Below are 27,231 nucleotides of genomic sequence, written 5' to 3'. Positions count from 1 at the left end.
TTCACAGTGCTCTTACAAGGAATTGTATGGTGTCAGGTAATATTAATAGTGTCATTCCATTTTTATGATGGCACCTCTGAATTTGAGCTCCATCCTTCTGGACCCAAACCCTGTCCTGTGTCCCTCACATCATTGTGCTCCCTTCAGTGGCTGCAAGGCCATATGTCAGAATCATCACAGATGCTCAGTTCTGTGTGTGTTTCTTTATACAGATTTCACCAGAAGTCTGAGTATCACCACTCCTGAACAGACGATTGAAAAAGCCAAAGGGGAAACTGCATATTTGCCATGCAAATTTACCCTTAGTCCAGAAGACCAGGGACCACTGGATATTGAATGGCTGCTCTCCCCATCCGATAATCAGAAGGTGGATCAAGTGGTGAGTCTGATACGTGCTTATTCGCTAGTGGATGTCTGTGCCTCTGTCTCCTGTGTCCATCACTGCTTATCACATAGATGGGGTGTAAGCAGCTGGGAAGAGAGCCCCTAACTGCTCAAAAAACTGAGTGCAGATGAGGAAGGCGGTCACACTGGTGGACACTGAGGACTTCTGAAATGGAGTGGAATGGATAAGTGTCCTAAGATTACAGAAGGGGACAGTCACTAGATTTCTTTAAGAAGGCTTCAGAGAGGAAGAGGAACTTGTGAAAATTCTAGAGATTTGGTTTTGAGGCAGGGCATAGTGAGAGGTGCCTGGGGTAGGCAGACCACCGCTCTGATGGTGTGGGCAAGACAGGAGAGTGTGGGCTTCGGGGCTTCGTCTGAGGCATACAACACGTGGGAAGCTTGTATCAAGGTGTGTGCAGAGACTAAAGCACAGTGTCACCTGAGCCTGGAGTGTCTTCATGGAAGGAAGACCCAGCTCTTCATGGCTGAGTGACAGACACAGCCTTGTTCTCCACAGGAGTTGTGAGATGGGTGTGAAATTGGGTGCTCGGCCTTTAGTGTGTCCATTTCTGGGTTAAAAACCTAGCCTCAAACCTAAAACACAGTAAGATCTGACTAAAAGAAAAGTGGAAGGATTAGAGAGCGATTGCAGGAGAAGAGGCTTAGTAATTTAAGAATTATTAAGAATTTCAGGTATATATTATGTTAGCTGAACGTGTATTTCAGTTTATTTAAGCTAGTAGACAATGGTTACAGATGAGAATTTGGAGGACTGGGCTGGAGAGATTTTCATCCTTACTCCTGTGCAGTTACTTCAGTTAGCAGTTAGCATGAGCTGCATGCAAGGCAGGGTTTGATATGCTCTGGACAGTCCTTCGTTGCCGCCCATCTAGAATATATTCCGAGAACCTTGAGATGGCTGTGAAATAATCTGATGATACCACCTTTGTATATATGCACTTCTGGTGGACCGAAATATTGTTATGTAGTTTGTGACTTTATATTGTTTAAGCCTTAAAACAATGCCCTGTCGTGTTGTGGTTTCCCCCCCCCTTTTTTCACTGTGCTGGGTTTGAACCCAGGGCCTCGTGCATGAGCTCTGCCATGCAGCTACATCCCTAGCCCTAAAGTGAGAATTATTGTACATATGAAAAGGAGGAAAAAGGCCCGGAAATTTGAAGAAACCTGCGCAGAGTCACATAAGTGACCATCGATACGGTAGAGATTTTAATCTAGGTCTCTGTTATTGTCACACCTGCATTTATTTCAAAAATCTATTGCACTGGCCTTTCCTGCCTCCCATATTACATAAACCTCTGTTTCTTCATATGTGCAACAGGGACAGATATACCTACCATTTCAAGGTTGTTTTGAGATACTGTATGCACAGGCATGTTGTGGGCTTATAAGTGATACAGAAATGTCAGTTGTGTACTGTGCCACATCAAATAGATCAGGCTTACATCTTAGCTGTGTTACTGGGTAGAAGTTGGTGTGTGCGAGCCACTAGCTCTCCTTAGGCTAATACATGAGGACATGTAAAATTGCCTGGTAAATAAATATTAATTCCTCACTTTGTGACCCCTTCTTGGAAAGATACTAAGGTAGTTTACAAGATAACTACCAGTGAGGACACATCTTGTTTGCCAGGCCCTTCTACTAAAGTGTGCATGTAGCAAAATGAGCTACTGAAAGTAGAATAGATTGAACTTTTTGGCCTTTCACAGCAAATAAGCCAGTAGTTTAATTCAAAGGATGCTAGAGCAGTCCATTTGTGGGATTCGCAGTGTTGCTGCTGACAACTGGGTGTGGCAGGAGGATGGAGCAAATAAAGTAATGGTGTGTGTTTACAGCATGAGCCAGCTGAGGGCCATTCACCTGATTTTTATATTTACTTAGCAAACTGGTTTGAGTTCATCCTAGTTGCAGACACTTGGTGTATAAATAAAAGATCTTTAAGGGATTAGGGGTCGGATCAGTTTGGTAGGGGAGGTAAAAATACAGAAAAAAATCCAAATTCCTCCATTCAAGAAGTTCCTAAAGAATAAACAAGGTATTTTTAAATGGCCTTTATTCTGATTATACTGCCTATAATCAGCATCTCAGATTAAAAAAAAATTACTTGCAGGGTAGTTATACTTGTTTTCTTGATTATTATTTGAGTTTTGGCACTCACTGTTCTCTGGCCCTTGAGTCTCACGTGACCAAAAGAAGGAATTCATTAGTTCCTCCATGTGATAATGTGAAAAATTATGAGATATTTTAAACTAATTTTAGAGATTATTTGAGTTGGTTACCACAGTTTGCTTCTAAACCAAGTTTAACACAGATTTTCTTTCTAAATCTAGCTTTTGGTGATTCCCGTTAAAATCTATAAGAGTGCATTGCTCTGAAAATGCAATGTAATAGGAAATGGTCTTTGCTTTTAGTCACAGAAGATTCATTGCCAGGTCCTGTTAACCTGGGTCCACTTATCTCAGCCTTATTTTATGATTTTTGTATATTAGAGTCTAGAGCCCTCAAGTACTTTTAACTATTAATATTAAAAATAGTTTTCTTTTTTTGTTAGATTCTACAGGTAAATTATGATAAATCTTTTGGGGAAGGGGTGGTATGTGTTTGATTTGTACCCTAAACTGATGCACTGTAACCTTCAAGGCAGTGGAAAAATAGAGTATATAGGAAGGAACAAATTTGCACCCTTGTGCAGTTTCACTAAATCTCTTTCTTGCATAGGAGTATGTTATATAGTAATGTTGAGTCTGCTTTCCTCCATTTAAAATGGGAACATGGGACTATATTCAAGGATCCCATTGATCTCTTTCCATTTCCTCATTCTGTGATTTGGATGGTGGTTAAGTTTTGTCTTAATACAGTGTTTTTCTTCTTTTTCTGTCCTTGGATCCTACAATGTCATAGTGTATGCAGAGATCCTTTAATGATTCAGGTGTTTGTCCCCCTGTTTTTATTTTGGTTTTCTTTTAGATTATTTTATATTCTGGAGACAAAATATATGATAACTACTATCAAGATCTGAAAGGACGAGTACATTTTACAAGTAGTGATCTCAAATCTGGTGATGCATCAATAAATGTAACAAACTTACAGTTGTCGGATATCGGCACATACCAGTGCAAAGTGAAAAAAGCTCCTGGGGTTGCAAATAAGAAATTTCTGCTGACAGTTCTTGGTAAGTTGCTTTATTTGTGTTAACAGGTTACTTAGTTTTAGAGTCAGTGGTTATAGTATTGTAGTCACAGCATTTATGTGAGACAAAGCTTAAGTTTCATAGAGTAACAATTTTAAACATTTGAACTACTTCTGATGTTAGTTCTCAAAGAGCCTAAGACAGAAATCCCAGTATTGTTTTTTTTTGGTTTGTTTGCTCATTTTTTTTTTCTTTGTTTAGGATAAGGAAAATAAGAAGTGTCCCACTTGTGAAATTCTTAAGAGTTTAAAAATAAGGGGTGGGGATGTAGCTCAGTGGGAGATTACTTGCCTAGCACATGTGAGGCCCTGCGTTTGATCCTCAGTACTGCAAGTCAGTCAGTCAGTCGATCTATCAATCAGTGGAAGTATCTTGTGGCCAGGAGATAGAACTCTTCTATGGTTTGAATATGGTTGGTCCCATCAAAACTCACAGACTTAATTTCCTAATGTAACAGTGTGTGAGAGGTAAGTAGACCTTTTAAGAGTTAATTAGGTCTTGGAGACTCCCCAGGTAGTCCCTATGGTAGTGGATTAGTTCTCATGACAGTGGGTTGTTAAATGGGTCATCTTCATTTCCCTATTCCTTTTTTCCTCTGATGCCCATTTTCCTTCTGCCATGAGGCCTTCTGTAGAAGCCAAGCAGATACTGATGCCATACTCTTGAACTTTCAGAAATGTGTGTGCTTAATAAACCTCCTTTCTTTATAAATTATCCAGCCTCAAGTATTTTGTTGCAGCAACAGAAAACAGACTAAGACAACCCTAAGCCAGGAGTTAAGAGATGTAAAGTTTTTTTTGCCTTGTCCTCATAGTTAAATAGAACCTGCACATTTCCTTACAGTTTTAATTATTAAATCTCTCAGATCTCATTCAGTTCAAAGTCATTTCTGTGTGCTTTAAAGTTTTTACCTTTGTTATTCAAAGAATACATGAGGTTTCTATGATGAATAATTGGAGAATAATGCAGTATGGTAGCAGGAGTACTGAATTAGAGCAGGGCCATTAAACATCAGGTAGTTTTTTGAACCCCCTGTATCAATGTCTTTCATCCTTCAGGTGGAGGAGTTAGACAGTTGCTAGAATGTCTTGAGGTTCGTTTGGTTAGGAGGTGAATGTAAGTTACTTTCTAAACTGTCCAAGACTCCAGATTCTGTGATAATGTGTGTAAGCATTGTTAATCTCTTCAGATTGAGAAACTCTGAAATTTCAGATTATAACGCATAAATAAACTTGTAAAATTTTGTTTACACAAAATGCATGATGGCTACCATGTAGAAAAATACAGCTGTCCATTTCTCTATTCTGAGCCTGTCAGTCCTCCTGTTCTGTGACCTCTAATTTTGTTCTGGATGTCATTTGGAGATCTACTTTTTGTAAGAAATGGTGACTGCTAGAATTGTTTAGCATACCCAGAAAATAAAAAATCAAGAGTGTCTTCCCATGTCAAATGTTACCATATTCTTTTGTTTTAAAGATCTGGTTAGGGGGGCTGGGGTTGTGGTTCAGTGGTGGAGCGCTTACCTAGCATGCATGAGGCACTAGGTTTGATTGTTGGCACCACATACTAATAAATAAAATAAAGGTCCATCAAAACTAAAAAATATTTAAAAAAAAAAAAGATTTGATTAGGGGTAGGATAGAGAAGTAAATAGTTGTGTTTGGGGCCAAACTCCTTTTGACACCCGCTCTTTTCTTAAGAATGAGTATCAGAACAGGGATTGTCTTGGTTGGTAAGGTGGGCTTCTGCTGGCAGCCTCATTGAGTGGGCATCTAAGGGGTTCCTGGTAAAAAGGATTCTATACTAAATGGCACTAGTTAAAATGTTTCCTTTGGTATGAAAGCAGATGAACTGAACAAGAAACCCAAGGAAGGTCCGGGGTAACATTGGAAATCCTAGCTTTCTTGGTCTGTATTTTGTACAATGTAGTAACCTTATTTTTTTTTTTTTTTTTTTAAATAAACGTGTAAGCAGGTGAATGTTTCTTTAGCCGTGGTCTGAACTCTTATCCTAGGCCTAGAGATATCTGAGATTATAACTCTGACCACACCTTCTTTCACTACTATTCTCTGGGAAGCATTAAGATGAATATGGTCTTTTAATTGGTTCACGATATACAAGCAGATCATACCTGGTTATGGAATCAGCATCTGATTCCTCAGAATGGATAAGTGGGAAGCACTAACTGTCCTGTTAGCTTTGTGGAGGATTATTATAGTCAAGTAACCTTTGAATTCAAATCACCAGAGGGAGTAAGTTGGGGATATGAGGAGAGAGAAGGAAGTGGTAGCTGAACGTAAGCAGGAATGACTAATGCTGTGATCTCATGAGGCTGTCACAGATCCAGAGAGGAACTTCTCATAACTCTTTCTTGCATGTTTTTAGATGAGTCATGACCTCTGCTGGGAGAAACCACCAGAATTGTTTTCTCTAGAAAGTAAGAACTAGAAGGAAGCTCAGCTGTTAGCTTTGCCTGAAAATTCTGCAGTGGACAAATGAAGTGCCCTGTAGTGACCCAGCTAAGTGGTAGTACATAGGAGCTCTCACTTGCTTTGCTGGTGGTGGCTCTGCCTATTAATCCTTTGATTCTGAAGGGATTGCCACCATGACATTCACAGGGTGTAATGGTAGTTCATTCACTAAACCTGTATTCTGTGTGGCCATGAACCATGTGAATCATGACTTAGTTGACTGGATCTGAAGGGTGGCATGTTGCTATAACTTAACCGCATTACCAGAGCCTGCCCTGCTTTTTCAGATAGCCCCAAAATTCATACGGTAAAGAAGCGGAAATGGGTAATGATCACAAAGGTAAAGGTTGATATTGTGGTCTTATATCACTAATGCCTTCCCCTGGAGCTCTGGAAAGGTCTTTTATGAAGACCTTTTTATATGAAGAGTTGTTTAAGAGTATAGTAAACATAACTGATGGTCTCCTAGATGTAAACGATAAACAACACCATGCTATCAACTCAGGCAGGGCAGTTTGTATAGTGGTTCAGTCAACTCTGACCATAAACGCCCTGGAGGATTTGCAAGCCATTGATACAGGCCAGGCCTCCCTAACTCTTTTTAATTGAAATAATTTTTATTTAATAGAGATGTTGGGAAAATACAAGAGAGTTTCTGAGAATATAACCATCATCTAATTTCCCTCAATTTTAATATCTTACAAAATCATGTTGCAATTGTCAAACTCAGAAATTAACATTGATACAATACTATTAACTAAAATACAGACTAATTTGAATTTCACAGTTTTTCACTAATGTCCTTTTTGTACTAAGATGACGTCTAGAATCCATGTTGCATTTAGACTCCTTAATCTCCTCCAGTCATGCCAAGGGGTACATGATGTCATATGTTATTGTTAATCATAATTTCTTGGTTTAGGTTTTATCTGATATGTTTCTCCACCATAAAGTTGCTATTTTTCTCTCTGATTAAAATACAAAATATATGTAGATAGATAGAGGATTCTATCTTAAGGATACTAAGATATATGTATCTTAAGGATACTATGACTGTGAATAAATATCCTGTTTCTCTTAATTTTTGCCCATTGAATTTAGTATGTATTGATGGCTTTTGCCTAGAGTCTGGATATTTTTAAATCAAGCAGAAATGGCATTCTTAGAAGGATGACGTAAGATAAAAGTGTAATTTGTCCCATGTAGGGCTTTAGAATGTATTTCCTGAAGGCTACGGTGGCCACTAACATGGGAGGATGATTCAGTACCAGTGTAGAGCACAGCACTACTAGGTTGATGGGATGCTATGGCTAAGTGCAACTTGGTGGTCACAGTGATCTTAGGGCCACACTGACAATCATGGAGACAAATGTTCCAAGGACAATGAACAGGTATTCTGGAAGCCTAGACCAGAGAAACACGCAAAGGGCGAGACATTAACTGTGTTGCCTTTGTGGTTTTCTTTCTTCCATGTCAGCACTGAGTATCATGTGTGAAGAGTTAATTCTCCCTGTTGTGTAATGACTGGGAATTGGCATAAAAGAAGACTTTCTTCTCCATTAGAAAGGAGTTGGGCCACTCCTAAGTAAAGCTCAGAAACCACTGTTGATAAAATCTTTTTTTTTTTTGATTCACTGTCTCAGAGACACTGAATATCCTAAGTGGCCACTTTAAATAGCCACCTATTATTAGAAGTCTTGGTATATCAAAGAGGAAAGTTTACCATAGAAAAGATAAGGATTTTAATTAGGGTTTTAATACTGTATTACCGCTAGCTGTTTGATATGCAAAACATTGCTTTAATATCTTATTTTCTGTTAGTATATTCTAATAAAGGATTCATTGACAGTTCAAAGAAATGAAGACAAATAAGACTCATTTCATTGAAGATTCACAGGGTAAAATAATTTACCAAACTTATTTAAAAGTTCAGTGGATATAGTCTCTAGAGTAACTGATCAGTCTGGAAAAAAAAACACTTTAGAAAAATCAATAATGCAGTTAAGTACATCTGTGGATTCTTATTAATTAAAAAGTATGAGTAGTGAAAGGGACATAAAAGGGAGAAATCAAATTTGCTAAGAGTAGTAAGAAATTTTGATCATGATTGACAACCTTATTTGAAGATACCCCACTGGCATGGTCCCATGCCTTGGGACCATGACATCCTGTTGTCTGCCTCTGGGAAATATTTTGGCACTTTTTTATAGAATTAAACATACACTCACCATATGACTCAAGCAGTTGCCAAGAAAAAGGAAAATATATGCCAATATTAGAGTGTTCAAGCAGTGGTGTTCATAATAGTGCAAAACTATAAACCCCATTCATCTTTCTTCATAGTAACGAAGGAATAAAAACGCTTCCAGGACTGTAAGAACGAAAGCCAACTTAGACTGAAAAAGAAAAAAAGCATTCCTAGCAGATATTGGGCTGGGAAGAAAAATTATGAAGTCAACTATAGAATTTACAAGAAACACTGTTTCTCTCAAGGTCATAGAGCAGCAGCAAAATATTGACAATTACTGATTTTTTAATGTTGTTCCCAGACTCCCTTTGCAGTACACATCCCCCACTAGGGTGCTAATTACTGAAGGGTCCTACCCATTGACAGCATCCATTCCACATTTGGTTCCCACTTCTAATTGCTCCTCAGAAACAGCTGATCAAGAGCTGCTGTTTTCCTGAGTCTCCTTAAAATCCACAGGATCCCCCCTGGCCAAGTAGCATTCCACAGAGCCTCATAGTGCCTTCCTCTCTGGTCATTCTGATATTGACAGATGACACACTTGCCCCTGGTCAGTTTGGCCAATTAGACTTAAACAGTAACCCCCTAACTGGAAACCATGTTCATTAGCAGGTAAATGGAAGAGCTCATGTGCTATAGCCATTCATTGACTCTAATCTGCAGTAACAAAGAATGGCTCCTGACATCCAACAACATGGATCAGTCACAGAAACATGCTGAACAAAAGATGTAAGATAAAAAAGTACATACTGTAATGTTATTCTTCACTCATATGATTCTAGAAGAAGCAGAACTAATCTATAAGGATAGAAATCGAATTAGGGGATGCCTTGGGACCAGGGTTTTGAATTGAGATTGACTACAGTCAGCATGAGGGAACTGTCTTTGGAGAGAATTGGACTAGGTATACAGTTGGCCCTTTGTATCTTCCACAGCCTCAGATTGTACAACTGTGGATTGAAAATATTTGAAGAAAATTTTGAAAGCATATGGGTTTTTTCTTGTCATTTTTCTTTAATCAATATATTATAACAACTATGTAGTATTTAGATTGTATTAATATTATAAATAATCTAGGGATGATTTAAGTCTGCAGGGGAAGGTTATATGCAAATACTATGCTATTTTATATAAAGCACTTGAGTATTGTAGTATTTTGGTATCTACACTGGGTTGTGGAAGCAGTTTCTTCCACAGGTACCAAGTTATAGATGTAATAAAGTTTGCTAAATGTGATAAACTCACATGACTAACACATGTTAATTTTATTATTTAAATATTATGCCTTAATGCAATTCAGCAGGAGGGCATGTAATGCCAGGGTATTAATCCAGGTTCGGGGTAATGGGTTGGCAGCTACTTTAAAGAGTTACTTAGAGAGATACAGATGACAGCCTCTGATTTACCTTTATAACACTGCTCTCTCAATGGATCTGAGCTAATATAAAGATAGACTGTTAAATGTCTCTGCTGCACTAAGTGAATTATCCCTGTTATCAGCATTATTGATTATAAATCCCCTGATTGTCGGGTAACGGCACCAAGCGATGTGACTTGGCACATACTCCAAGAGGGCTACATTTCAAGCACGACGGAGAGTAGGTAAGGAGGGGAGCGGGAGCTTTCTAGAGTCTCAAGTGGCCCAGCCCGCATCATCCTTGCTTTTTTTTCAAATGTGCCTCATGGAATGGAGGGCACCAAGCTGCGCCTGAGATGTTGCCCGACCTCCTCATGCAATGGCTGCTTTCCCGAGCTTGTTATTACCTGTTTTGTGTTTGATAGAGCTGGATAAACTGTGCTGACAGCCTATTGTGATCTTTCCATTCTTTTGTCAATTCTGAACCCAGGACCAACTGATAACGAGTCAGTGGTTGTACACCCCATGCTGTGTGCTTTAAGTCATGTTATCAAGATAATTTCCTTTCTCTTGTATAAAGTTGTAATTTCTTTTGTTTTTTCTTTTAGTTAAGCCTTCAGGTACAAGATGTTTCATTGATGGATCAGAAGAAATTGGAAATGACTTTAAATTAAAATGTGAACCAAAAGAAGGTTCACTTCCATTGCGATATGAATGGCAAAAATTATCTGACTCCCAGAGAATGCCCACTTCGTGGTTAGCAGGTACTGCTGATGATACAAACTGTACCATGTGCCACTGATTTGGACTTAAATCCAGTAGGGTTTGTATGAGTATTTACATACTAATTCCCTTTTCTGTCCAGAACAAATTTTCCATGGGAATTATTCAGTGCTTTATAATGACAGCCTAGTGTCATAAATGAAGAAATATTTCTGTAATGATTTTACTTTTTAGAATATTATAATTACTTACATTGGTACATTTTATTTTTAATTGGTGGTAAATGATCATGACCATAAATTATTTAGTGGCTAAAGAACAGCAAGAGTTGGATCTGGAGTGTTTTGCCTAGATTCATGTTGATGCTACAGTAAACCAGAAAGTTACAAATGGACTAATTCTGATTGCTCATCTGTTTATTATAATTGACCTATTAGTTCAAACTGATTACCATGCTCTACCTTCTTCCTTTCCACCCCACTCTGATCTCCAGTAGGTTTTCTCTCTACCCCTCTCTCTTTTTTTTTTTTTTTTCTAAATAGAGGCCAAACTGCGTGAATGATGCCTTCTGATTTTCATGTGTATGTTTTTCTTCCATCTAGGGCGATAAAATAGATCTTGCATATTTTCCTGCTGAATGAAAGAGCCATTGTGGAATAAGTTTCTTTTTTTAATAATCAGATGTGACCCAAAATGGGATTGTCACTGCTGCACAGTAGACCAGCACCCTTGCTTTAGCTGAGGCTCTGTGAATGAGGGATTGTGGAGACTTTTGCCTTGGCTGTAGGAATGTCAGGCATGCTTGTTTGAATTCTAGAGATGTGCATGTGGCTTCAGGGCATTTTGTTTGCGCCCAGCATTTTCTGTCTTCCTTTCAGTTGGATTGTCAAACTTGGTAGGGTTTAACTTTATTAAAAGGGTCAGAGTGATACATACTGTAAACGTGAGTTTGCTTGTGGGTAAGGGTGGAGCTCAGTGGTAGAGCTCTTGCCTAGGTCTGTGTTCCATCCCCAGCACAGCAAAGAAAAAGACTGTTTTTTTTTTCTTCTCCCCCCCCCCCCCCCGACTCTACCATAGAAATGACTTCACCTGTTATATCTGTAAAAAATGCCACTTCTGAGTACTCTGGGACATACAGCTGTACAGTCAAAAACAGAGTGGGCTCTGATCAGTGCCTGCTTCGCCTAGATGTTGTCCCTCGTAAGTATCTTTCTGTTTTGTTATTTTTTTACATTCTTCTTTAGTTGTCAGCAAGGGTGTATTGAGGGCATGGGGATGCCAACTTTGATCAGAACACACTTTGGCTGGGTTATTACCTTTTCTAGCCCATGGAGAGGGAAAGTACATTTTATTGATAAAACCTGCATCTTTTTAATAATGTTAAGAAGAGCCACATTCCCAGCCAAGCTTATTTTTTTATTTCGAGACAGTCTTGCCAAGTTTCGTGGATGGCCGTGAACTTGTGATCCTCCAGCCTCCAAAGTAGTTGAGGTTACAGGTTTGCACCAGCATGCCCAGTTAGAACATTCTTATATGCCAACAAAGATAATTTTGAATATTATTTTAGTCTGGTTTTACCATTTTTATGCTGGAAATATACAGTTCAGAAGAAAAGTCTTTTAATAGATTTTTCCTGCTGGATCACAAATAGCTAAGTAATTTGTCTCTTAAAAGTTAATATATGCAACAAAATCAATCAATTAGTATAAATATATATCCCATTTTCCATATCAATAGATTTTTTTAAAGTATTCTTATTAACATCTCATTCTAGCTTCAAATAGAGCTGGAACAATTGCAGGAGCTATCATAGGAATTTTGCTTGCGCTCGTGCTCATTAGTCTCATCGTCTTTTGCTGTCGTAAAAAGCGCAGAGAAGAAAAATATGAAAAGGAAGTTCACCATGATATCAGGTAATTAAATGAAAAGAGGGGTCTGACAGATTTATATCACCTGTATCTCTGAAGAATTAGTTCTCTTAAGCATCTGCAGCATGCTATTTCTTTCTGAAAATTGAGTGAAAGTGTTGGCTCCTCCCATAACACATTTCAGAGCATTTACTTTGAATTTCAAATACACTGGCCCAACCATATTTCATTATTCTCTGCCCAGATTTTCTTGTACCCCATTTTGAGAACTACTGCAAAATATCAAGACTACCTTGCCTGCCTTTTCACAATAAGATGGCAGGAATGAAGTTTTAAGAAATGGAGCAGAAGTTGAGGTTTGACCTAATTATATAAAGTGATATGGATAGTTTGTTGAACTGTTGGTAGTATAATTTTATTTTTCTAACCAGTAGATAACATATTGGATTATAGGAACTTAAAAAATAATAATACAGGACATAATTTAACACCCTTAAAGTTTCATTTGGTAGGTCTGGGGTGGGGTTTGAGCACTTATACTTTTAAAGTACACTGAAAGTTACTCAGATGTATGTCCTTTGTTGGTAGTTGATATGAAAATTCTTAAATCTCAATTCCCAGGTTTTACAGATTTAGATCTGCAAGGTTTTCAGATAGACAACTTTCATAGCCAAAAGGTTTTTTTTCCCTCCCTTTCCTTTTTTTAGGGGATAAAATTTATATCTGTGGTGTTAATACTTTTAGAAAGTATTATATCACTATAATTAGATCCTCTTCATCATAGAAACTAGAATATGGAGCTACTCAAGATTTAATAAATAGAGCCTTATAAAAGCATACACATTTGTGTAGAAATCACATTTCATGTTGTGAAGTTATACACTCTTTAATCAATAAAGCGGATCAGTTAGGCTCAAATACACAGTTCATGACATTATACCTTGTTATGTTTTTGTGTGTGTGTGTCTGTGTGTGACACAAATTTTATATATTTGTATTTAAATAGAGGCCCTTCCTCATGATTCATATCTTACACAACAGTAGATTTTTAAAAACTTGTTTATTTAACTTGCATTGTGGACTCTGCTTTCCAGGGAAGATGTGCCTCCTCCAAAGAGCCGAACATCTACTGCCAGAAGCTACATTGGCAGCAATCATTCATCCCTGGGATCCATGTCTCCTTCCAACATGGAAGGATATTCCAAGACTCAGTATAATCAAGTACCAAGCGAAGACTTTGAACGTACTCCTCAGAGTCCGACTCTTCCACCTGCTAAGGTAGCTGCCCCTAATCTAAGTCGAATGGGAGCGGTTCCTGTGATGATTCCAGCACAGAGCAAGGACGGGTCTATAGTATAGAGCCTCTTACCTCTCTTCTTTGTTCTCAGTGTTTCTTTTCTTCTCTTGATATATTAAAACCTATTCTAGTCTAAATTTTGTTACCAGCCTCAAAAAAAAAAAAAAAGTTAACCAGAAACTGTAAGAAATATGCTTCACAAAGTTTTGTTTGGTTATATTGAAACAATAAAGTTAATATAGTTAGTAAAGACAAATTCATCATCTGGAAAAGGTGGATTTTTTTAAAGAGGTTGATTTCAAAGGTATCTGAGTATTAATTATATAAGCACTTTGAATATTAAATCATAGGTGAAGAAATTTGTAAACATACATGCATACTAGATTGATACTTGAATCATCTGAAAGTGGTAATTTATAATTTCTACCATTATTTTAAAGGTGTTTGTCTCATTTATTTATGACTCAACAATGTCTCCCAAATTAGTAAAGAAATACCCATGGCAAAAATACTCATGTATGTTTATACTTGTTTTTCTAGCCTCTTTGAAAACGCTAAAGATGTTTGGAATATCTCCAATAATGGAAAACACTACAGTATTTTAGAAATGACTAGTTTTACTGCTAAGCTATTCATAAGCCTTGGGTAGGAAATGGTTTTTAATTGATAGACTGCTATAGGCAACAGGGCCATCATAACCTCTCTTGGATGCTCAAGAACAGAAGCATCAACAGATTCAGTTAGAACATTTGCTTCAGCTACATATAGAGTTGGCACCATTGGTCTAATAGTAGGGGCAGATTTTAAGTGTTGAATGGTCTGATGCGTTGAGGCCTATGGCCATCTGCATGTGGTGACCAGATCCAGATGTATTTCACATTGTCCAACTAAACACTGGCTCTCCACTTTAGGTGATGTTTTTCTAATAAGATAATGTTGTAATTCATTTATTATTTGACAGTTATAAATGAAAATTCCCTAATTATTGATACTAAATTTTAAGTGGTGTTTCGTTTGTTTTGGTGTATTTTTTGTTTTGGGATGCATATTATATATACTTACCTTCTTGAATGCAATTCCTGGAGAGTATTTTCATCATAGACTCAGAAATTCAATACATTTTACACAAATAAAGATCCTCCATCAATTCTGTACTGCAGACTTTGGAGGATGTACAGTTGCTGTTGTGTGGCCAAACATGTCATCGTGTAGTTTCAGCAAATCAAGTTGAGCTTTGAAAAAATTTGAGTCTTAAGTTTTGTGAAAGCAATTTATTCTTAAAAGAAAAGAAAATGGAGTAAAGGGAATACTCCTGCCTGCCAAATGTGTTCAATAATGTTTAAGTAGAAGAAAGTGGATTTATTGTATTTCCCTTAAGATTGTGAGGGAATGTGCATATAGTAGAATGAGCCAACAGTTTTATAGTATATAAGGTCTGTAATAAATTATTTCATTAGCTCTAAAGCCTTTTCCCTAGATTTTAGTAGGGAGTTGGTTTCTGTTAATCTCTTTGGGTGCTGTGGTGGTAAATGCTACATTATGAATTAATGTTGGCATGTATTCACAATTAGGAAGAGTGTTGTGTATACTTTTTAATGGTAAACTTCAGCTGAATGTCTGCATAATGGATTAGTGTACAGTTTTACATATTTGGAAACATTTTAAGTAGATTTTTAACCTTACATAAAGTTGCTTTTTATACTTGTGTTAACATCTTCATCTGTGCCTTTTTGGGTAATTTGATTTCTATTATGATCTGGTGCCTATGAGCTAGCTATCACCTACCTGAAAGGTGCTTAGAGGTGAAGGTACTGTTTCTGAAAACACATCACTGTGACACCTTTCTACCCTCATTCTTTGAATCTTGACTCTTCCTTTCTTTTCTTTTTCAAAGTAACTTCAATAATTGTGTTCTTCATAAAAATTTAAAAACTTTTAATATCCCCAATACTCTTTGACTGTGTTTCTGATTTTGAAACAGTAACTATTTTTGAATGCTAGATATTTGGCTTGTTTTTTAAAGATATTAGGAAACTAAAACAGAACACAGACTTTAATAACAAAAGATTTTTGGCCTGTCCTATTTCTGATTTTCATATAGTGAAAATTATGCTATTAATCAAAGTAGAAATTATTATGGAGAGTATACCTGTGTAAGGTTTTCCTTATGTTAAACTCTGTATTGGATTTAACTGTAAGTAAATCAGAATCTCTTCCAAAAAGTAGTTTAGTTTAGATCCATAGCAACTGTAATCCAAAAAACAAGCTTGTGAAAAATCACTTGTGTAACCTGAACAAACCTTTCAGGTATGATTAGGTTTAGAGGACCCAGCTCAGTTTTAGGCTTAATATTTTCTTTATTTACTTTTATTGTAAATTTCACTTGATCTAAAGGTCAGATAGTACTAGTAATTTCCCAAATAATTCTCACTGTTAAATTTTAATTGAACCAGATATCAACTATTTATTCTAGAATTACTACTCATGTGATCAAATAGTTCAATAAAAAAAATTATTAAACTATTTCAACTAGAGCATAGTAATATCAGTCAAGGACAACACTGCATCTTCAAAGCAAAACTGTTTGATTCCACTTTATTCCTGAGAGACTTTAGTACCATCTTTTAAATAAGTTACATTGGATAATTTGAAGAGAAACGATATTGTGGATTAATATGGTTCTGTGTTTTGAATATGGAGTAGTTTATAGGTATTCTTATTATTATTGACCAGTGTTAGAAAGCCTCCCCACCTAAAAAAAGTCTCATTGATTATATTCACCAGTTATTGTGGGCAAATTTTCTTTATATTTAAGCTGTCTGCCAAGGATTTGTTACAGTAGAAAAACAGCCTGAGTGTATCATAGGGGGAAGTTAATTGAAAACTTAAAAATCCATATAGATTACAGATACAAAGAAATATCTGATTTCTGTTAGATAATTTTAAAAATTTTAGAATGGGTCCTGGAAATTTGGATCAAGTAAAGGGGCAAGTAAACATTTTGATTAAATATAAGAAAAACTCATTGCATGAACTTGGCTATCAAATTCTGTAATATGTGGCTTATTAAAATAACTTCTCAGTCTCTTTTTGTGTGTGTGCAGCATGTAAGTTTGAAGTTACATGTGAATGTTTATAGTTTTTTTCTAATTCTCATTTCAACAGTGTTTAGGGCTTTCAGATGCCTTATTCTAGTGTAAACAGGAAAAGTCCATATTTTTTGTGGTTAATGCTTTGGTGTGTCACATATGGAGTAGTTTGTAGAAAATGTTGGCACAATTTTAGATTTTCAGTGGCTTGTGACATTATTATATATATATATATGTGTATATATATATATATATATATCTTTATAACATTTCCGTGTTCACTAGTATAAATGTTCTGGGCAAGTTTTAATATTTCAAATGCCTTTGGATATTCTAGTAATAAAGGCAACATATTCTGCAATAGGATTTCATACTTATTTGCCTGCTTCAATACTAAAATAGTCTATAACTGAGCACAAACTCCTTTCATAATTGTTATAGAAGAAGCAGGGAAGAACGATAAATAAATTCTGTGAATTGTGGTTCTGTTTATTTCTCTTAAGGGAAGGCTGATCATTTATCTTATGGATATTAACATTGGTCTATTATTAATTAAAATCCAATTTTACAAAATACGTATCCTATTTTGTAATTTAAGAAGACATTGATTATAAGTTGGGTTTGGTTTTCATCATGGACTCTAAAGGTTCCATCAAAGAAGAGTGAGCTCTGTTTCCTGCCAGCTTGTTTTAACAACACAAGTATTAAAAGAACCACAATTCACTGATGCACTTATTCTTGTTCCTAACTGTGAATTTTAATGGTAAATACACTTGTACTACTGAGAACTATTTTGACACTTCACATTTGCAAAATAGAGCATTGGTAATATCAGTTGCAGATTTTGTATTTAAAATTTCTGGCTTACATATCCAATGGTGCAGATTTTGAAATTTGTAAGAACAAAACTTGTTTAAAAAACCAAGAACTTGCTCTTATAGTTTTGTGACCTTGTGTACTTTTGAAATAAAACCAAGAAAGCAGTTCTCTGCCTTGTGGTGTGGCTTTATTATGCCCTTTTCAAAATGTGTACTAAAGCTTCAATATGTTATTTTTTTTTCCCTACTTTTCTACATGGAGGTTTCCTTTCCCCGGCCCCCATGTATCGTTTAAACAGGAAGAATAAAGATTGTAACAACCATATATCAGTGAATATGTGTCAAATATACATATTTATTTTCTCACCCCTGTGTCTTTATATGATGGTATATATTTGAGATGGACCCTCCAAAGTTATGTCATTTCAGAATTTATAATGTAAATTCAGTTTTTCAGCTGAATTAAAAATAAGCACACATTTATGTATTAAATGCATAATTGAACAAAATCTCTTGGACTGGGTAATTTATAACATAAATATTTTTTTCCATTTTTGGGATGGGATTTTACTGTGTAGCCCAAGCTGGTCTCAAACTTGTGGGCTCAAGTAATACTCCTGCCACAGTCTAGCTGGTGCTGGAACTACAGGCTTGTGCTGCGTTGCCTGACTGAAGAACAGAAATTTACTGCTCGTAGTTCTGGAGGCTGGGATACATGATATCATAAAGGAAGACATGCATAGATTAAGTGTCAGGTGGGGGCTTGGCTCACTCCTTCAAAAATGGCACCACTTCCTGTGTCCTCAGAAGGTTCAAGTCTCTTATGTAAGGATGTTAATTTAAAAGGGTGGAACCCTTGTTGACTTGATTTTTCCCAAAGCCCTTATCTCTTAATACTATCACATTGAGTATTAAGATTTCAACATAAGAGTTTTAGGGATAACTAAAACATTCAGACCATAGCAACATCTCATTGTAGTTTAAATTAAGCTATTCTGATTGACTTTAAACACTGATTTCAGGACAACCCAGGATGGAATATTAATAATGCTTCTGTGAGAAGACATCTTCAGGAAGGCTTTGTTCATATGAGGTTTTCTCAGCCTCAGCACTACCAACATTTTTGGCTAGATATTTTTTTTGTTGTTGTAGAGAACTATTTGTAATGTAAATTGTAGGATATTTAGCAGCACCTCAGGCTTCTACCCACTAGATGCTAGTAACACCCTACTTCCTACTCCTATAATTGTGGTAATGAAAAGTGCCCCCAAACATTGTCAAAATGTGCCCCCAGTGTAGGCAAATCACTTCCATTTGAGAGCCAGTGGCTTTCACTAATGTGAAATTTTTCTACTCTGGGATTAAGAAATGAAAAGCACAGGACTTAGAAGTGTTTGAAAATTGCTTATTACTAGTTGCTTTACTTCAGTTTCTCAGTGTTTAAAACATAGATAAAAATATCTATATCACAAGGGTATTTACCAAACCACACAGGACATTAGAAAATTGTAAAGAGACAGAATTAGTGTAATAAGGAAAATTCTTTGTATTTATTCCTGATAGCTGAAATGTGAATGACAGAGACTTAAATGAATCAAGATTATATAATAAAATATGCTAAGTGAAATTACTGAGTATAATTTAATTCCATTAATTTAGATCATAGTTAAAAGTCTCCTAGCTCTATACCAGATCATATTTCTGGTTCATTAAGTAACAAATAGCAAAGCTGATTAAATTGAGATGACATTGAATAAGAAGTAATTTGTCATTATAGTGTATGTCAGAGGCATACATAATTAAATGGAATTTTTAAGATGCAATCATGACAGCCATGAAAAGATAAGGAAACTAGTCCTCGAAACTAAGCTTCTGATGTATAAATCAAATGCACTTTACTGTTAGATATTTTTTTAAATTATTTTTAAATTATATTTTTAAATTTTAAATTATTTTTTAAGTTATTAAAAATTTTAGTTTTATTAATTATTTATGGGGGGAAAAGAGTTGCCGCCCTAGGTAACCACAGAAAGAGAAGATATTATGTTCTTGATCATGGTTATTAAAAGAAGAATCTCTAAAGCTAACGAAAAGCTGAGAATTAAATATTCAGTCTAGGTAAACCAAGGACTAAGTTCTTGATCAGTTTCTTCGTTATTGCTGAGCTGTGAAAATTCTAACTGTAATGGTGAATGGGAGAGGTGAGAAAAATACAGGAAATTATGGAGTTTGTCAATTCCAAACAATGTATTAGAAGCTGTTATGATCTTGGCTTGTCCTCAGCCATTCTTCCCAGTCCTAGTGGATAGATTGTATTAAAAGGTAAACATGATCATATTAAAGACAAGATCATTTTAACATGACACAAAATGCTTCTCACAGTTCATTATATTTCTCTATGGTTTATTTTCTCCATACCTCCACATAGAACTGGGTAATAGTCGTACTCAATAGCTAAGGGGCTATAGTTTATTTCTGTGAACATGCAACTTCTTCAACCAGGCAGCATCCTTTTCTTTTTTTCTTGCCCACTGCATATTTGCCCTGCAACTTTTAAATTCAAACACTCTTTTGAGTCATTTTTCCTGATTCACACCTCTGCTTCTTGAGCACATAGCTAAAGCAGGGGAACTTCTGGTCCCTCTTCATTGCCAATGAAGTCTTCTATTGCACAAAAAGTCTTTGGCATTCTAATTGTTCCACATGCTTAATATACCTCTCAGGAGTCTGAAGGTGGTTTATGTACCTCAGCCCCCAATGCCTGACCATATGACTTGCAAATTGCATAGTTAATGTTGAATGGATATTTAATAAGGAAATGAACACTTAGGGATAGGCATTCATTTATTAAGTTAGGTGTCATAGGGTCAGCAAAATGCCTGACCTGGTCTCTAAAAGGCGATTTCATGAGAAAAAAGGGTGAGTAAGTACACATAGGGGGAAAACGTTATACTTGGCTTAAAAGGTGAACTTGCCCAAATATAGAATGGGGTGACCTGATTGAATAGGAGCTGTCACTAAAATAGGATTCATTACTACAAAATCTGAAGAAGTATCTTACAGATTTCTAAAGACTTCCTTAGATATTACAACTGAGTAGGTCTGGGGAGAAGTCAGTGATAACTCTTCTCTGCCAGATTATTTCAATATCTGCAACTTTGGGAACCTCTGACTGATCTAAGAAATTCAGATAACTGATTTCCAAGCTCAGTCACTAATGGCAAAATATTTTTATTTCTTGCAAACATATCTGACTATATTTGTAGTATGTCTGAAAAAAACACACTGTTGCCTAATTTTTTTGTAGAGTAATATTTTTTGGTATCAGAAATTAGGGAAACCTGCGTAGATATCCTAAAACACCATTTCTTAGAAGATTTTTAGTTTTCAAAAACAACAGTATTGTATCAGTTATTTTCAAGTCTTTTAAAATGGCAAATTATATGAAATGACTGTTCATTTACAAGTCATTTCTATGTGTAATTGTATTAATTTGCTAGGGCTACCATAAGAAATTGCCACAAACTTTGTGGCTTAGATACAGAAATTGAATGTGTCTTACAGTTCTGGAGGCTAGAAGTCCAAAATCAAGCAGGGTTGGTAACTTCCAAGGGACTGTGAGGGAAGGATCTATTGCTTGTAGATGGCTTGTTTCTTTTCACACTGTCTTCCTTCTATGAAAGTTGTCCAAATTTTCCCCCTTTTAAGGACACTAGTTGTGTTGGATTAGGACTCACCTTAATGACTTGATCTTAACAAGTTGTATCAGTAACAAATTTATTTTCAAATAAGATCATATTTTCAGTTACTGGGGAGATTAAAACTTCAATATGGGAACTTAGGATGGTGGGGACAATTCAACTCAACAGTAATTGAGTACAAATTATGAAGAGGGACTAAAAATAGTGAAAGTTGGTGTGGAACACATACCCAGAGGGTTTTCTGTTTGTTTAATTTTCAGTGATATAATAAAAATACCAACACCAGGGCTAGGGCTGGGGCTCAGCAGTAGCGCACTTGCCTGGCATATAGGAGTATCCTGCTTATATTTCAAGTATGGATGACTATAATACACTTTTTAAACCTCACATCTGCTTGTCAAGTGACAAAGGAGTAGTTGATGGTTAGGAACTTCTTTTTATGAGTCTTGCTGACATGGTGAAACTTATTCAGGGAAGGACAGCTTTCAAGAAGTTTTTAAAGTTATTCATAGGTTTAACTTTATAGATTTAAATATTTTTCTATAGTTTTTTAGTATTTCAAAAAGGTAATAATGCACAAAGTATAGAATGGAATGTAAGTTACCCTCCCCACTCATGTTTTCAGCTTCTGTTACTACTTGCTCTTCAAAAGGCATAACAAAATTGTTTTTTAAATTTAATTAATAGGTTATCTATTCACAGAACACAAATTCAAAAGTATGAATATATTGTGAAAAGTATGATCAATCGTATTTTATCCTTCTCGGAATGTTCTGTACACACACACACACACACACGTTGTTTTTGAGTTTGTCCTGAACATTTATTAAATGTTAAAAAGTTAACGTGAATGGATTGCTCATGAAGGATGAAGGGATATTAGGTTTTTGGTTGGAGCAATTGAGTAGAGAATTGAGGTGGGAAAGATAGGATTAGTAAATTTTAAAGTAGAAAGAGTCCTGTTATAACCTTGCAACATGTAAAATGTAAAATGTTAGAATCTAGGGAAGATGATAGTTGGCAGGTGAATCACAGACTTGAACCAAAGAAATTAGAGCTATGATTCTTCTAATGTGTGAAAGTTAAGCTAAGGAACATATTGAGTTTGAGGAGTTTATATTAGAGTATGTAGGTGGAGACACTGGAGTATATGATTTATACATATATGCATATATATATATATATATATATATATATATATATATATGATTTTTCCCATTAACATTATGTTAGCTTTTCATCACTGAGACCAAAATACCTGATGAGCAATGTAGAATAGGAAAGTTTATTTTGGGCTCATGATTTTAGAGTTTCAGTCCATGGTCAGCCAACCCCATTGAGGGCCTGAGGCAGAACATCATGGCAAATGGGTGTGAAAGAGGAAAGCTGCTCAGCTCATGGCATTAAAAAAAAAAAAAAAAAAACGAAGCAGAGAGAGAACCAGTAGCCAGGGATGAGATCTAATCTCCAAAGGGATACCCAGTGACCTGCAGCTTTCAGCCATGCCCAGTCTACTTGTAGTTACCACACAATAGTCCCAACTATTAATCCTTCAAGCAGATTAATCCACTGATAAGGTTATAACTCTCATCACTGCCTAAAAGCCTACCTCTGTACCTTGCTATGTTGGGGACCATGCTTTCAAAACATGCCAGACAATTAGACAAGCTACATTTTTATTGATGCAATGATCTGTACACCACAATTGAAGGAACCTGGTAAGGAGAAAAGTGAAGTCTGGCTCTTTTTTTTTTTTTTTTTGTTTGCCCCACTCCTCCCCATCCCAGTTATGGTAACACTTGACATGAAGTCACTGTAGTAACAACATTTTAAGTGTTCAATATACTATTGTTAATTATAGGAAGTGTTATACAGCTGTTATCTAGAACTTAATTGTCTTTTATATATAACTGAAATATTTTACTTGTAGAATAACAACTCTTGATTTCTCCTTCTCCCCAGCTCTCAGCAACCATGATTTTACAATTTGTGTGTATGTGTGACTTTTTTATATAATTGATACAAATGGTATTACATAATATTTGTCCTTCTGTGACTGATTTCTTAGAATAATGTCCTCCAGGTTTATTCATGTTGTCACATATGAAGGACATTTCTTTTTTAAGGCCAAATAATGCTGCTTTGTATGCATATACTACATTTTCTTTATCCAGTGTATTAACATTTTGATTGTTTCCACATCTTTGCTCTTGTGAATAATTCTGCAGTGAACAAGGAGTGGAAATATCTCTTTGAGATTTTGATTTCATTTTCTTTTTGGAAAAATATCCAGAAGTGGGATTTCTGGATCATATGATAGTTCTATTTTTACCTTTTTGAGGAACCTTCGATCTGTTTTCCATAATGGCTACATCAATTTACATTTCCAAAAGTGTACAAGGGTTCCATTAATTTCCATATTTTTATCAACATTTATCTTTTGGGCTTTTTGTTTCTTTTTTTTTAAAGGTGTTAGGTGAAAAATTATGGTTTTTAAAGTTAAAGACACAGGTTAAATCCATAAGAAGGATTAAATAATCAAGAATGAGTGTGTAGAGTGAGATGAGAACCCAAGTGAGTACCCAGGGCACAAGAGAACTGAAAAGAAACTATTTTGAGAATGAAATCACTCATGACAGACAAGTTCCAGTGGAATGGTCTTGAGAATGCTGGTAAGATTTGGATCATAAATTCATTAGGCTTGGCCTGTTCAGGGCATGGTACATTTTGCTGGCAAAGAGTAAGTGCTCGATAAAAGTGTATAAAGGCATGATTTGTTTCATTCCTTCTATTTTATAAATAGTAACAAACTTTCCTACTCATTTTCTACTGTTTATGGAGAATTTGGAAGCATGTGACTTCAGGAAGACATGAAGTGGCCATGGACCACTTTAGAAATTAGAACCCACCTGGTTATAGAAGCAAATAGATGACTATTTGACATAAGTTCTCCTAGATGAAAGCTGATTAAAACTGTTGCTTCCAGGTTTATTTTCTTGAAACATTATGTGCACTCTCTTGCTCAAAAGCTTTTCTACCTAACTTCTATTTTAAAGTCCAAACCTTTGCTGGGTGCAGTGGTGTATACTTATACTCACAGCTATTTGAGAGGCTAAGGGAGGCCTGCAAGTTCAAGCCAGCCTGGAGAAGTTAGGGAGACCCTGCCTCAAAATTTAAAAAAAAAAAAAAAATTAAAAGGAGTGGAAACATAGCTCAGTGGTAGGGTGCTCCTGGGTTTCGTCCCTAGAGTCCCAACCTTATCCTGGCTTTTCACTTTTATAACTGACTCCACTCTCATACTTACTCTGCCCTAACACTTGCACATACCTGTGTTTATTTATTTATTTTTTCTTTAGAAAGAAATATGTCGGGCTGGGGATATGGCTCAAGCGGTAGTGTGCTTGCCTGGCATGCCCGTGGCGCTGCATTCAATCCTCAGCACCACATACAAATAAAGATGTTGTGTCCGCCGAAAACTAAAAAATAAATATTAAAAAAAAAACTCTCTCTCTCCCTCTTTCTCTCTCTTTAAAAAAAAAGAAATCTATCATTTTACATATATATAAAAACATCTTAAGATAAATGCCTGAAAGGAGAGGTAATAAGTACAGTATTTTGATTGTAAAAATACTCTCCTAAAGTATGGTAGAAACTTATGGTCTTAGTGGATGAGAGTGCTTATCTCCAATCTTTATCAATACTCTACCCAAATTTCTGATCTTTCCTGATCTCAGGAGATAATGATTTTGTGGTCTAAAATTCTGTGTATTTGTTCACTTGATCAATTTTTCCTTTGTCTGAACAGAAAATTTCTATTTTGGAGAACTGGTTTGGTATCCTTTGGCCATTTTTCTTTTGTATGATTATTCTGCTAACTTGGAGGAGTTTTAATTTTTTCCCCCTCAGGTTGTTATTTCTACTTTGCTGTTTATGGTTTTGCCCTTTCTTGACCACACAATCCTAATTCTTCCCTAAATCCCACTACCGAAGAAGCTACCTCCATATTGTTCTGATTCAATCTGACTTCTCCCTCCTTGTACCCTCAAGGAAACTGAGGTTCTCAATTCTCTGAGCAGATGTCAGACTTCTCAAAGGTGGAGACATCTTTACACCTAAATATTCAATATATAATAGATTCTCAGTAAACTTTGTTGATAATTCTAACAGCTTTGTTCTATGTACTTATTAAGTTACTGTCACATTATCCCCAACACATCGCAGTGTCTCTCATTCATTCATCGTTTTTTTGTTGTTGTTTTTCCAAGCTGTAGGAGTTTTCACCTAAAACAATTTTATGGAATCAGTACTAAACTAATGAAGAAAATAAATTTTCTTACACTTAAAAAGAAGATGCATCTAGGTCACGTGTGTTAGGTCAGCTGTCATACACTATTCCAAGTTGAATGTTGGCTGCTGGCACTGTGCTCTTCTAATATTGCTAAGTAGGACATCTTTCCTCTCACATAGTCCTAGAACTGTCAACAATAAGAACATTTCTAGGGAACAGAAGAATGACCCTACAATTCTGGGAGGACAGAGTGTGATACAGTTAAAACCAGTAAACTGAGTAAAAAACAGTAAACTGTTTGAAAACTACTATCTCCCAACATTCACCAGTCTTTTAATCTGACTAGGAGGGGACATTTTATGTGTTCACACAGCATCTACTTTGGTACCAAAGCAATATTTAAAATACAGTGTCTTCTCCAAAGTAACCACAGATGATTTGGTATGCTGACACACAGTTTAAAATTCATTCGGCTCCGCAGAATTAAAGTAAGACTATTTTAATGTTAAAATACTCAGATGTTAATGAAGAAATAAAGTTATCTCTTCCATTCCCATTTGCTCAAAAGAAAATTGTTTTAAAAATTCAGAACTACCCCCAATTATTTCATGAGAATCCTTTTTGGATCCTTTCTTTGAGAACAATTTACAGAAGCAACCAAAAAGACATGAAGATCTTGTCTCATCTGTTAAAAAACCCTGCAATGGATTCCAAGGAAATTAGGGCTGCTTATAGGTGTAGCATTTCACCTAGATCTTAACTTGTTTGTTGTGTTTTTGCTGTGCTAGAAAGGGCTTCGTCATGCTACAAGTTGGAGTTTTTCAAGGCTTGCAATGAGAAATTCATATTCCTTGCTTTTTTGGGGGGTGGGGATTACAGTACTGGGATTGAACTCAGGGTACTTGACCACTGAGCCACATCACCAGACCTACTTTGTATTTTATTAAGAGACAGGGTCTCGCTGAGTTGCTGAATGCCTCCCTTTTGCTGAGGCTGGCTTTGAACTCGCAATCCTCCTGCCTCAGCCTCCTGAGCTGCTGGGATTACACATGTGTGCCACTGCACCTGGCCTTATTCCTGGCTTTTTTGTTTTTTAAATGCAATCAACTTGGAAGGGAAAGGTTTATGCTTGCCTGTGACTTACAAAGGATTCAGTTAGAAGCAGTAAATATAAGTGTTAAGAGGTAGGGATCAGGAAATGTGGATCCTGGCTCAGCCATTGAGAAGATAAGTAACTAGCTGTTCATGAATATATATACGATAATGTGCCCAGCACAGCACTTGGCTGGTGTTTGCCATTAATATGTGGTGATTCTTATTAAAGATGAAGCTCTAGCTTTTATCTTACTTGTTTTGGTCCGTAATAGGGATGTGAAGATAATCTTTTAAGAGAACAGAGTACTGTGGCAGAGGTTAATGTACATGTTGTGTCATCCTTTCATTACCTTGGTCATTATCTTGCAGACTCTCAGATTTTGCCATGAAGGACTTGCAAATGTAAAAATTAAAATTCCTGCTCCCAAGATGACAAAGCTAGAGTAGGAACAAATGCTTTGGAAAGAAAATGCTTACTTGATGAAAGATGGCATTTTAGAGGCAGGTTTGTTTTTCAAACAAGATACAGAGAAGTTGAAATCACTAAGAATGATACAGTAACAAAAACTACTATATAATACTGTTCTAGTTCAATATCATTTTATGAAAGAAAAAAAACAAGATCCAGAAAAGTTTTGATTTCCCAAGGTCACATAGTTAGAAACAGAATCCATGTCTCCT

At 36.1% G+C, this 27,231-nt stretch overlaps 1 protein-coding gene across 2 annotated transcripts in view; it reads left to right on the top strand.

Annotated features, from left to right (window-relative positions):
- Positions 1 to 27,231, top strand: part of Cxadr (CXADR Ig-like cell adhesion molecule) — a 61,430-nt gene that overhangs the window by 25,686 nt on the left and 8,513 nt on the right. The window contains exons 2-7 of one of the 2 annotated variants that reach the window (XM_046430461.2): positions 213 to 379; positions 3,373 to 3,577; positions 10,280 to 10,435; positions 11,472 to 11,594; positions 12,169 to 12,307; positions 13,357 to 13,540. In XM_046430461.2, the coding sequence (XP_046286417.1) occupies positions 213 to 379; positions 3,373 to 3,577; positions 10,280 to 10,435; positions 11,472 to 11,594; positions 12,169 to 12,307; positions 13,357 to 13,540 (974 nt within the window). Of the gene's footprint in view, positions 1 to 212; positions 380 to 3,372; positions 3,578 to 10,279; positions 10,436 to 11,471; positions 11,595 to 12,168; positions 12,308 to 13,356; positions 17,632 to 27,231 lie in introns of those variants that run through there. The other variant, XM_046430460.2, reaches the window with a different exon arrangement.

Source organism: Marmota monax, unplaced genomic scaffold, assembly GCF_021218885.2.
Source record: "Marmota monax isolate L192 unplaced genomic scaffold, Marmota_monax_Labrador192_F-V1.1 WCK01_AAM20220418_F8-fsc00016, whole genome shotgun sequence".
Classification (NCBI taxonomy): domain Eukaryota; kingdom Metazoa; phylum Chordata; class Mammalia; order Rodentia; family Sciuridae; genus Marmota; species Marmota monax.
Note: the sequence above shows the minus strand (reverse complement) of the source record. Positions and strands in the feature narration are given on the sequence as shown.